At 38.9% G+C, this 12045-nt stretch overlaps 3 protein-coding genes across 6 annotated transcripts; 2 read left to right on the top strand and 1 right to left on the bottom strand.

Moving 5' to 3' along the window:
• The first annotated feature begins 412 nt into the window (after nucleotides 1-412).
• Nucleotides 413-3058, top strand: orai1b (ORAI calcium release-activated calcium modulator 1b). Its single transcript, XM_020585742.1, has 2 exons — nucleotides 413-759; nucleotides 960-3058. Exons 1-2 carry the CDS (start codon nucleotides 646-648, stop codon nucleotides 1515-1517), a joined length of 672 nt encoding a protein of 223 aa, XP_020441398.1. The 5' UTR covers nucleotides 413-645; the 3' UTR covers nucleotides 1518-3058.
• A 180-nt stretch (nucleotides 3059-3238) lies between these two features.
• morn3 (MORN repeat containing 3) lies at nucleotides 3239-5745 on the bottom strand. 3 transcript variants are annotated; one of them, XM_020585741.1, is made up of 6 exons: nucleotides 5692-5745; nucleotides 4272-4441; nucleotides 3984-4141; nucleotides 3741-3900; nucleotides 3467-3651; nucleotides 3239-3306 (listed from the first exon to the last, which is right to left on the bottom strand). In XM_020585741.1, exons 2-6 carry the CDS (start codon nucleotides 4414-4416, stop codon nucleotides 3241-3243), a joined length of 714 nt encoding a protein of 237 aa, XP_020441397.1. In that variant the 5' UTR covers nucleotides 4417-4441; nucleotides 5692-5745; the 3' UTR covers nucleotides 3239-3240. The 3 variants fall into 3 exon arrangements, with proteins under 3 accessions (XP_020441397.1, XP_020441396.1, XP_020441395.1); XM_020585740.1 differs by lacking the exon at nucleotides 5692-5745 and adding an exon at nucleotides 5159-5366 and having other exon boundaries at nucleotides 3239-3300; XM_020585739.1 differs by lacking the exon at nucleotides 5692-5745 and adding an exon at nucleotides 5159-5356.
• tmem120b (transmembrane protein 120B) lies at nucleotides 5467-12037 on the top strand. 2 transcript variants are annotated; one of them, XM_020585737.1, is made up of 12 exons: nucleotides 5467-5660; nucleotides 7038-7156; nucleotides 7303-7419; nucleotides 7514-7573; nucleotides 7689-7784; nucleotides 7880-7969; nucleotides 8132-8197; nucleotides 8361-8422; nucleotides 10055-10147; nucleotides 10435-10499; nucleotides 10812-10880; nucleotides 11244-12037. In XM_020585737.1, the coding sequence occupies exons 1-12, from the start codon at nucleotides 5598-5600 to the stop codon at nucleotides 11358-11360; spliced, it is 1017 nt and encodes a 338-aa protein (XP_020441393.1). In that variant the 5' UTR covers nucleotides 5467-5597; the 3' UTR covers nucleotides 11361-12037. The 2 variants fall into 2 exon arrangements, with proteins under 2 accessions (XP_020441393.1, XP_020441394.1); XM_020585738.1 differs by lacking the exon at nucleotides 5467-5660 and adding an exon at nucleotides 5924-6324.
• Nucleotides 12038-12045: the final 8 nt, after the last annotated feature.

Genomic DNA, 12045 nt, shown 5'->3' with positions numbered 1-12045 from the left:
ACGTCACGACATGTCAGTGCACCACTTTTCAACTGCTTTACAGAAACATTCATCACTCCGGGTGCTGCACTGTTTGATTGTGGTTGAACAAATGCCATTGCGTTATAACTAATTGCTGTCAGATAGTTCAATCCACTGTGCTAATGTAAAATAAGTGGTAAAGCGTGGCCATATAGAAGACAGCTGTTTATTCAATTTGATTCATTTTACTAGTAATAATACTTTCTATACGCTTGACGTGACGTGCGTCACGTGGGTTGGTCTAAAAGTCAACCCTTCAAGTTGACCATAAAACGATTTTTGACTATTTCAAAACATTGAACATGATGATTACACTAGCATTAACTCGGGGCAGAGAAGAAACCCCATTTCAAACTATGCGAAAGCGACAGTTTAATACTCAGGAGCAGATGTGCTCCTCAGAGCGCCGCGCACAGGCTTCTGGGTAATACAAGGTGCAGGCAGTACAACACGCTGAAGAGTGGCGGTGAAAATAGCTTCCGCAGTTCTGTTAGCTGTCGAGGTTAAATGTTTTCTAAGTGTATACTGGTAGCATGTTGAACGCCTGTTTCCGTCGTGTCCTGCTAGAGTAACAAGGTAACTACGTCGGCGCTGCTCGTCCAGCCTTCTGATTATAGCCGCAACATGACTCTGAATGAGCATTCACTGCAAGCGCTGTCCTGGAGAAAGCTGTACTTAAGCCGAGCTAAACTGAAAGCTTCGAGTCGGACATCAGCTTTGCTTTCTGGATTTGCTATGGTATCACCGTCTTCAAACCATCCTCTTAGTCTTCTGTAGATGAGTCAATCATTTTACACAGTAGTCACATGAAGGTCGATTATGTAAATTTGCCAAACCATCCTCTTAGTCTTCTGTAGATAAGTCAATCATTTTACACAGTATTGACATGAAGGTCGATTATGTAAATTTGTTTCCTGTTTCTCATTCATTCTTTCCAGGTGGCTATGGTGGAAGTGCAGCTAGACAACAGTTATCCTTACCCACCTGCTCTCCTTATTGCCTTCAGTGCCTGCACCACTGTACTTGTGGCTGTTCACCTCTTCGCTCTCATGGTTAGCACCTGCATTTTGCCCAATATAGAGGCTGTCAGCAATGTCCACAACCTCAACTCTGTGAAGGAGTCTCCACATGAGAGAATGCATCGACACATTGAACTAGCCTGGGCTTTTTCTACTGTTATTGGCACTTTGCTCTTTTTGGCTGAGGTAGTTCTACTCTGCTGGGTCAAATTTTTGCCTGTTAAGCCCAACAAGTCCAGCAATAATACAGTTTCATCTGGTGTGGCTGCTGCTATTACGTCCACCTCCATCATGGTCCCCTTTGGGTTAGTTTTCATAGTCTTTGCTGTGCATTTCTACCGCTCCTTGGTCAGCCACAAGACTGACAGACAGTTTCAGGAGCTCGAGGAGCTATCTAACCTCACCAGGCTTCAAAACGAGCTGGACAATCGAGGGGAACCTTCCATCTTGCAGTCTCCAAGATCACATTTCCCATAGGAAAGTATGGTGGATATGATGACTCCTGGGGATTTCTCCAAGCCAGAAGACACATTATTGGCATATATATATATATGGAGAGAGATTTTTCTTTACAACAATGAAGGTACATCCCATCTTTTTGTTATGAAGTTTACTTTTGTGAAAAGAGTAAAAGAGTTGTATTTTTAGACATTTATTCAACTTGGAACTTAAAATATGCCATCATGCATGTAACTTGAAATTGTGAAGTCTTAACTGTGATAGTTACTTGATTTGCTGTATATCTTACATTATGGCAGAGACATCTGAACAATAAGTTGAAGACATGTCTGTTGCCTGCTGCATTTATTTACCTGTGAACATTGCATTTCTTTATATTACCTTTCTGTGTTTTGTAAGCCACAGATATTTAGCTCTCTCTTCTTTCTATCCTGTGATTTATTGTAATGTTCACTATTTGCATCAGTAACACCTTCTGTGTGTGTAGACCGACTCAAAGCAGCTGCCAAAACTAACAGTATATGTGCACACATCTGCAGCACAGGCTGCATTGTGTAAATAAATACTTAATACTAAATTTTCTGAGCTTAGAAAATAGTTTGCATGTACTATTTGAAAACACTGTATCTCTAATTTTACTTATATGCAACTTTCATGCAATCACTAATACAAGTTAAGCAAGTTCCATCCAGAACATTTTGCGAAAGCAACATTTTAAGATCATGAATAGACAATACATATGTTTGCACCTTATGCTGGATAACATACTGCTCTGGTTCTACGTGATGATGAATACTTATTTATACTCTTGTCACTGACCTATTTTATATGGCCTACTGCAGAGTTTGACCTCTGTGGAGTGTTTGTAGATATTAGACACTAGTGATCCAGTGTGCTTCATTTTGTAAAGCCTGAGCACTTGTCCCATATGTCCTGAATTAGCATATCATTTACTCTGAGTATCCAAAGGAGTGCTTTTCAATCAAGATGATGTGTATTCTAATTGAATGTGGCTGAGTTCTCAGCAATTTAGAGAGAAGTCTCAGCATTCTGTACTGGGGGAGGCTCAAATCCTGATGTGGTTGGAGATGCTTTTTGAAGTGAAAGTCAAGGCAGTATTAGTTAATACTGTAGATGCTATCTTGTCACTTTAGGGGACAACTGTATATTCTACTATTAATAGAGGCTGGAGTGGGATTTTGACGAGATCTTTCAAGCTAGGTATGCAAGCTTGTTTGTATTTTTTTTTCTAAATTATTAGAAAATACAAATGGTGATACAACTGCCTAAAATAACAAAGTAGGTGGACATGTTACTTAGTCACTTCATGTATAACAGTACTGAATTTATCACAAGACCAGCTTTGATAGCCTTTGGTGATGTGATTGCTTTGGTACTAAGTAGGTCAAATATAGTGAATTCAGTTATTTAGTTGTTTTTTTTTTATAGCAGCAAGAGTTACAGTTAGGAACAGTTTATTATCATGGCAGTTATTCAGTTATCTGCATTGGTAATATTTGTGATTAACAAGGTAAAGTTTACCATTGTTTTTTTTGAACTAATTAGAAATATATATACACACATGCGCTCCATGGGAATAAATGACTATTTGGGCGTAAATATTTTAAGAAAACCACAACATGCTGAATACCATTCTTTTTATTTATTTTCTTTTTTCATTTCTTTGTCTGAGAGCATCTCGTAGAGTGGAAATTTGCTGTTGATCTTCTTTGTTTTTCGTTCAACACTGTTCAAGGTAGGCTGATTGGGCATCCCTTAAAACCAACTGCATATCCACCAGCTGTACCTTGATAAGAAGATATGTTCATGTTTTAATCATCAATATAGCATTAGAAAAGTGCTATGTTATCCATGACTATGGTTGTGTCATATAATAGTTAACAGAGAGGTGAAAAAAATCTAGCCAACTGAATGTGACTGTAATAGTAGATAGAATCCAAATGTACCTGTGGAATTGGATACTTGGTTGGTTTTGGTGCTCTATCCCTCTCAAGATCAGACAGGGTCCCACATTTTGCTTCTCCATCCACCCAAAAGCCTTCATAAAGCTGGCCTTTGTCACAATAGTAGAACTTTCCACTGCCATTCTTCTTGCCATCTCGCCAGGTGCCTTCATAACAGTTTCTATTTGCTTGGATACAATTCGGAAAGTCAAGTTTTCAAAATCAACATCTTTTGCAGCTAAATGATTCGTTTTTAATAAAAATGTATTCTGTTTACCCATATACATGATGCCCTGTCCATGATTCTTATCCTTTATCCACTCTCCCTCATACGTATCTCCATTTTCATAGTACATTCTTCCCCAGCCGCTCCGAAGGTCCACACGCCACTCCCCATCATAAACTGTTGAGTTATTGTAGATGTACATCCCATAGCCCTGATGAGACAGAAAGTGATGCAAAATGTATCAGAGAGTGTAATATATTACCACCTGCATGTAACAGTATATCAAATACATACATGTTTCTTGCCATCTTTCCATTCACCATCGTACTTCTTTGCATACTTCTTTGTTTCTGGGCGTAGTACATAGTAGGTACCATATCCATCACGTTTTCCAAATTTCCACTCTCCATTATAAATGGCACCAGACTTCTTCCAAACTTGAGTTCCGTTCCCTGGAAAAAAAATGAATAGGCAAGGATTTTAGCCACAGTGAAACCAAACTATGTAAAGATTCATAATGGGACATTCACAAATAGGCCTATCTCAGTAGTCAGTAGAAGCTACCACTACACAGTATCTCACCATGCTTTTTGTTGTCCTGCCACTCTCCAGTGTATGTGTCTCCATTGACAGAGAAAACTTTATGCCGCAGTCCATGTTTCTGTGACTTAATATCCAGCAATGTTGTGTATGGCAGATTTTTTGTAGATGCTTTATTATAAGGCATGGCTGGAGGTCGCTTGATGGAAATCCTGTAGAATAGAATAGACTTTATTGTCATTACACAGTCATGTGCAACAAAATTAATATGCTCTTTGACTACAACAGAGTGCAATAAAGACCATCACACAAAAAGATAAAATATAAATAATACATTAGACCAATAAAACTGTACAGGTTAGCCCGTTTCCCCCATTCCTATGCCAAAAGGAGAAAGGACTTCATTGCCCTTCCTTCAGTGCAGTGAATCTAATTACTTGTCACAGTCATCTAAGATGCAAGAGATGTGTCAGGTCAATCTCATTTAGACCAATAATACAAATCACAAATTTACTTCTGTATGATAGGCTATTTACAATAAAGGACACCGTTTTTAATTTTTGCTAGCGTTTAATAAAAAGATATGCTAGTCAAAAACATTGCATCACCTATTCTTCATTTGTAAATAGGCTAGTGCATGTCTTCATTGGTTATAGGCCTATACACAAATTAGTGGTCTACATTAGGCTGCTGATTTAACAAAAAAGGTTCAGCAAAAACAACAAAATAATGATGCACATGAACACACATTCAGAATAAAGTTGAATTACTTTACTAAAATTATCACCTTAACTAAAAAAAAAACATTTAAACTCTTGCTACAGTTCGCGAAAGTTACCAAATAGCAATAAACGCGCATTCAGAGAGCAAAGTAGGCTCCTTGTAGCCTACCTTATAGATGTGTCCAAGCCAATTACTTACTTACTTACCTACTCATGTAAACTCGGGGCACGCAGCTACCGAATAAATTAAGAAAATATGTTGGACAGCTAGGAAGAGTATGAACTTTACAAGCTGGTGTCCCCAACATGCATAAAATGCGCAGTCGCTGTGTCCTAGCAACAGCAAGGTGCAAAATAAATGTCCTAGCAACAGCAAGGTGCAAAATAAATACAATTCAAAGTAATTTAAAAAATAGTGTTAAATATGTCTGGGGCGCCTAATTGATAACTAATTCATTTTTATTTATTTGCCATACAATTTAAGTTATTTGTCTTCGGGTTCAACTACAACATATGTCCGGACAGTGTTGTATGATGTGCGCATGCGCTGTGTAGCCCAATTAAAGCAGTGTATGAGTGGCTAGTCGGCCTGTGTGAGGGAAGATTCGGGTGGAAGTCGTGTCTGCCTGCCTGTTTCGCTACAGCAATGTCCAACCCGAAGTTTCAGACGGAGTGGGAAGAAATTGAAGAGGAATATCAACAATTACAGGTGACAGAACATACTAAAGCGAATACTTCACCATCAGTGGTAGATTGCTGGCTGGAGCGTGCCGTGGGTGGCACTGATAGGAGGCACCGTAACGTTAGTCGCTACGTTAGATTGGGCGGCTCTTTTTCTATTCGCCATTCATTCTCAGCTCACCCATAATCGCAGCATTGAGCCAATAACTGCGCTGGTAGCCGCAGCTAGGGGATTAAATGTGTTTCTTTAGACCTTTATTTATCATCTTTGTTTCTACTGTTCCATTCGTGTGTTACAGCCGCTAACATTAGAAACTTGTCTTCCTGCTAGTGTGTTACGTGGCTAACCGTTCCGTGCAAATATTGTGCGACTGGTTAAAAGACTGCTACAACAGTTACGCAGAGGTCGTAAACTTCACGTGTTTGTTTGTGTCGTCTGACCCGTGAAAATAGTTTTGTAGTCATTGAATGTATTATTCCCTCACTAGGTCATGTTAGCTAGCTGGCTAACTTGAAACAATAATATAGTCGATTATAAGAAAGAGTGCCATTTATTGAGAGGTTTGAAAAGGAGCCATGTGGTCTGCGGTGCCACCTCTCTCCTCATGCTGGCTTCAGACAGCTGAGACGTGGATGTGTCATGCCATCACGGTGTAAAATCTGGAGCTGCTCCACAGGGAAGGATGATGGAGGTGACTGTCAGTTGTCCAGGGGTTTTCTTACATGAAGCTTAACTATTACCGGTGAATACGTGATGCCACATATTTCACCTACATACATTGAAGACACTGTGCCTAAGTTAGTGTAATTAGCTGTCAGTTTGCCCTTTCCTCCTCCAGTTTGTACTTCTAATATGGTGTCCTAAGGGGATAATAATTTCCTAGCTTAACTTCGGACCACAGCATTATCTCTGCTGACTGTGCATCCTCACCTCACTCACTCAGTCTAGTCTTAAAGATCAGTGCTAATGGAAAAACTGGAAAGCTGTGGTCTGGTCTATCAGAATAAACGCATGTGAGCTCAACTATACATTTCACCACATAATACTGTCACTGGGGTCTTTGTGTTGAGACAGAAGAGTCAAACAAGATTTCACATATAATATCCATCTCTGCTAAATAGAGACTCTCTTTGCAGTGTTGTCCATTGAGAATTTATTTTAACTTGGAAAAGATTTTGGTGAAAGAAGAATATTTTCACTAGAATATGAAAAAAAAATGCAATGGGTTATTTAACTTATTGGTTATAATCAGCCATTTGCAGTGCTTTGTAATTTTATTGACCTGAATTTCTCATAATTTGCAGAACTATATTTTTATGTCTTATTACCCATTTTTTTGAGTCAACGATGCTTTCTACCTTTACAGATATTCTTGAATCATTTTGTGTATTTTTTGATCCCCAGGAAACTCACAAAATATACAGACAAAAGCTTGAAGAGCTCAACAATCTTCAGGCAACATGCAGCAGCTCCATCAGTAAACAGAGAAAATGCCTAAAAGACCTAAGGCACAGCTTGACCAAGTAAGTATCCTTTCACTGATCAGGACAGAGTTGCACTACAGGGAGAGTTTTGGTGTGTCACAGTTTAGCTCATCTTATGGAGAGCCAGGGTATTATTTCTCTTCCTGTTCATGTTTCCTCTCATGATCATTGTCTTTTCTTTACAGGTATGCAAAAACATGTGACGAGAAAGAACTGAAACTAATAAAGGACATCAAAACACAAATCAAGGAGAAAGAAAATGTGTTCTTTGATATGGAGGCATATTTGCCAAAGAGGAACGGGTATGTACTTTGTTTTTTATGTAAACCCTTCTTCACAGGCAATGACTTTTGTGTCACAGATTTATTTATTTGTACATCTTTGTTTTGCTCCCAGACTGTACCTGAACCTGGTCCTGGGCAACGTGAACGTAACGCTCCTCAGCAACCAGGCAAAGTACGTGAAGTGTTTTGCTTTGAGGACAGCTTTAACACACAGATGTAGAAGCTGAGTTTTTATCTGCTTGTTGTCAGCTGCTCATCTTGTTTTTGTCTTGGGTTTATTGACATAGATTTGCCTACAAAGATGAATATGAGAAGTTCAAGCTTTGTATGACAATAATCTTAATGTTTGGAGCCATAACCTGCCTCTTCTTTCTCAACTGTCGGTGAGATAATGTTTTCCTTCCAACATTATTGTTGTTGTTGATGTTTGCACTTTTTAAAGCCTGGCTCACCATCTTATTTTCTCTGCTTTATTTAGTGTCACGGATGAAATCTTCAACTTTTTGCTGGTGTGGTACTACTGCACATTGACCATAAGAGAAAGCATCCTCATGAGCAATGGCTCCAGGTGTGTTGTAAACTAGAACCACTACAGTGCTTCTTTTTTTTCATGCAACTGAAAATAGGATGTATGATTTTATATAGTAGGATTTGTCTCTTGAAGATTAGTCGGATACAGTTGTAACATGTTTTTATGTCTTTCTTCGTGTACTCTGCTTGTGCTTTTCAGGATTAAAGGTTGGTGGGTATCTCACCATTATGTATCCACCTTTTTGTCAGGTGTGATGCTTACCTGGTGAGTTTTGTCTTTAAATTTATAGCGTCACTTTTTTTTTAACAATCATACCTGAGCTATTTAACAAGCCTGTGCAAGTTATAGACTGCTAAGGCAACAAAGGTTGCAGTTTAGGTGGTAATTGCTTCATTTGATTTTTGTTTAACCTTGTGTCTTCTCACAGGCCAGAGGGGCCCATGTATCAGATGTTCAGAAGCCAGTTTCTTGCTTTCTCCATCTATCAGAGTAAGACGTTTGAATCTGTTGGAACAAAATGTGCATATTTTCACATTGTTGTTGTGTATATGTGTGGGGTCTCAGTGATTTGGGTGACAAAGGATGAGGTCGATTTAAAAAGATGTGTGGTGTTGTCGTTTTCAAATCAACATTCAGTGTTGGTTCAATTCAGATTTAAAAAAAAAAAACAAAAAACAATTTCAAGATGTTTGTTCAAACTACCCAAAGACAAGGCGGTTGCACTGGTATTAGCAAGTTGATGTGAAGCTTTAATTGTTTAAAAAGCAGCTGAAACTTTAAAATTTGATGTGATGTTCGAGGGTTTTAACATGGGACATATAGTTTCTCTCCTGTTGTTTGTTGAACTTGGTGAAGCATGTCCTGGAACATTTGAGGCTCACCGGCAAGTTCAGAAGGTCTAGTGAATAAAATGTAACAGACACCATACATACATTGCCAACATCAGCTATAGAAGATAAAAGTGAATTGTTAACATTTCCATTGTTGTATTCAGATATATATTGTATTTTCTGTTTTATGAACGGCTGAAACGGATTATTTCTATATATTGTAACAAATTTGTAAATAGAGACGCTGCAGCCACAGACATCATGGTACATTTGCCTGAAAAATGACTGAAGCGATTAATCAGATTGTGCCCATAACTAAACGACTAATCATTTCTTCTTCCTGGACATACTGTAAGAGAATGAATTACACTTTAAGGTTTTCAGTATAGGTTTTTATTGAAATTGAAGATGACCCAACTCCAGGTAAAATATCTAAGTTGTGAAATGTGATGGAGAAATGAGGACTAATCTATTTTTCTGGATTTCTGAATGGTTTTCAACTGGTACTCAGAGTATATACTGCATTTATTCTGAAATCCAAAATAGCACTTTAGAGGGCAGGAAAAAACAAAATTTGTTCACCTCAACATTTCCAATCGAATGTTCCCATATCATTTTGTGACACCATGGTGTGATAGTACACAAAGGGCAGGGTTGCCTGCAACACAGTATTTGAGTAACAGTGAAATGACCTTGACAGCTTTTTTTATTTATTTATTTAAGCTGGTGGGAGGTTGACACACAGCCGTTCTCCTACTAATAGCTGACACTAAATGGACTCTTATATGGGTAGTTACACATAAGGGTGTTTGATGAATGGAAAGTTTTCTAATTAAGGCAGTAAAACTCATGGAATCAGTTTAGTAACTCAAGTTAAATTTTAGCATATTGTGCTTCTGCAGATAGTCCGTGATAAGCTGTAGATTCGCCACCACAGGCCTGCTAACAACATTTTAATATAAAACCTGAAAATGTCTTTTCACCTGAATAGAGAAGTGAAGTCATGACGCACACTGGTGGTTACAGCTGTCTATCACATGTAGACTCACAAAGAGACAGCTAATGTGATGGAGCAGATGTTCATGGTAAAAACCGCCTCACCAGACAAATTCAACTTAAACTGAGATTGTGTGTGTTTTGTTATGTCATTGAGGATGGCATGACCCCCTGATGCTGCTACTGATACTGTCTTTCTTTATAGTACTGAAACATGAATTAGATTTTCTGAACTTCATTTATCTGTATTGACTGTTCTGTAATCTGTAAATTCTGTGATCCGTTCACCCTCCAGGCTTTGTTCAGTTCCTGCAGTATTACTATCAAAGCGGCTGCTTGTATCGACTGCGAACTTTGGGAGAGAGAAATCAGCTGGACCTCACAGTGGGTAAGTTGTAAGCTATTTTCAGTTGTAGTCATGTCAGTCGTTTGAACTCTTGAGCCATCTGCAGCACCATGTGTGGAGAAAATAGGGTAAAGGTGAGAGATGGAGACAGCTGTTAACATCCGTGTGCTGCCACGCAGATGTCGAAGTAACTTGAGGAAGGTCTCAGTGGATTTGATGTTTAAAACATCTCTCATGTCAGAGATGGTTCCAGCACAGCAATCATTGGCGTAGTGTTCTGTGTTTCGGTGTCTCAGGGTCACTGTTACAGCTCTTCTCTTTCTCTGCAGAGGGATTTCAGTCGTGGATGTGGAGAGGCCTCACTTTTCTTTTGCCTTTCCTTTTTTTTGGCCACGTAAGTCAAAACATAACTTCTTTTTTTTTCCTACTTTTGTTTAATGTCAAAGTGAAGCTTTATCACCTTACTCCAGATACTTTAAAACCAGGAGTAGTACTTTGCAAAAGACCATGTAAGCTCAAGGGGCAGTGCCGCAACACATTTTACACCCGTGTTATTTTGATCCTTATTAAATAGGTTAAAAGTAATGCATCCTTTTTAAGAGTAAAAATTAAACAAATGTGTTTTAGATGGACTATCGGCTGAGGAGAGAGAGAAAACTTGCTTGTGCAGTGACGTTGTGAAAGATAATGCCTCTTTCTTTTGCAGTTTTGGCAGCTTTACAACTCAGTGACCCTGTTTCGCTTGGCAGGACATAAGGACTGTAAGGAGTGGCAGGTAAGGATCACTCGGGCAGATTCACTGCTTAAATGTTAAGAGACGAGAGTAAAAAGAAAAAGGTTGACAAGCTTCTGTTTAAAATCATGTGTGCTTTTGTCTGCCTTAATCTGAGCAGTCCTCACAAGCACATTTGGGGGCATATTCAGAGTTGGCTGCTGTATAAGTTTAAAAGTTAAGTCAAAAACTGTGCAGGGAAAGTTTGTCTTAACTTGATTGTTGGACACATCTACTTTATTAAAAGTGATGCTGACTGGTGTTGGAATTTTATCCCCACCTCCTTCAACATTTTGAAACGCAGCTATATTAAAAGCGCATGTCACGGCTTGTCATGACATAAAAGCGTCTCCCCTTTTCTTTCAGGTATTTATGCTTGCGCAGACATTTCTTGTCCTCTTCCTTGGAAATTTTCTCACCACGTTAAAAGTCGTCCACCAAAAGTTTCAGAAAAAACACGATAAGGTGCAAAAAAAGGATTGAGACAAAAACACAACACTTGAGGTTCCAGCCAGTACTTTTGAAGCAACACGCACAATCGCTTGATAGACTGACCACAGGCTGATGAGGCCAGGAGAGGACAAAGCTGAAGCCGCTGTTCCCTCAGGCTTCTGTGACAGCAGCATCTAGCCAGAGCTTCTGGCAAACAGGCTTCTGCTTTCTAATGACTCGGTGTTGTTGATGCTGCTGTTCGGTTGGTCTCAACACAAAGTGGTGTTCACCTCATATCTGAACAGATTTGTCACTTTATCCTGCGGAAAGAATGTTTTATTTGGGTGTATGTGTCGGTGCATGAATCTGTCCGAGAGCCTCTGTTTAAATCATATGCAACTATAAGGAAGCAGGTAGCATCACTTAACAAAACCTTTGAGGACCTCATGTCTGTCATGTACAAACTTCATACTTCTGTGAAGTAGTAATGGTAAAACTGTCTCTGGCTTGAACAAACCTGGACATGTTCAGTTCGGCACTGTGCTTCATGTTGTTCACTTTTCTAATGTTTTATATTTAGTTCTCAACACAGTGTTACTCATTTTTATTTTACTACTTTTGTTCTCAGAAATACAAAATGCATGCAGAAAAAGTACACTTAACCCAAGATTATCTTACATTTTATGAGGGGGGGTGGGTTTTTTTTTTTTTTTTTTTTTTAAATTTCATTCTGGGA

Source organism: Monopterus albus, unplaced genomic scaffold, assembly GCF_001952655.1.
Source record: "Monopterus albus unplaced genomic scaffold, M_albus_1.0 scaffold375.1, whole genome shotgun sequence".
Taxonomy (NCBI): domain Eukaryota; kingdom Metazoa; phylum Chordata; class Actinopteri; order Synbranchiformes; family Synbranchidae; genus Monopterus; species Monopterus albus.
This window is presented reverse-complemented; position numbering and strand designations above follow the sequence as displayed.

Coding starts and splice junctions, on each gene's coding strand:
- morn3 (XM_020585739.1), bottom strand. CDS start 5,259: ATGTTGGGGACACCAGCTTGTAAAGTTCATACTCTTCCTAGCTGTCCA. Junction 4,442..5,158: donor CCCCGAGTTTACATGAGTAG/GTAAGTAAGTAA, acceptor TCTATTCTACAG/GATTTCCATCAAGCGACCTC. Junction 3,307..3,466: donor CCAAGTATCCAATTCCACAG/GTACATTTGGAT, acceptor CTTCTTATCAAG/GTACAGCTGGTGGATATGCA.
- orai1b (XM_020585742.1), top strand. CDS start 646: ATGACTCTGAATGAGCATTCACTGCAAGCGCTGTCCTGGAGAAAGCTG. Junction 760..959: donor TGCTTTCTGGATTTGCTATG/GTATCACCGTCT, acceptor CATTCTTTCCAG/GTGGCTATGGTGGAAGTGCA.
- tmem120b (XM_020585737.1), top strand. CDS start 5,598: ATGTCCAACCCGAAGTTTCAGACGGAGTGGGAAGAAATTGAAGAGGAA. Junction 7,970..8,131: donor CTCATGAGCAATGGCTCCAG/GTGTGTTGTAAA, acceptor TGTGCTTTTCAG/GATTAAAGGTTGGTGGGTAT. Junction 10,148..10,434: donor TCAGCTGGACCTCACAGTGG/GTAAGTTGTAAG, acceptor CTTTCTCTGCAG/AGGGATTTCAGTCGTGGATG.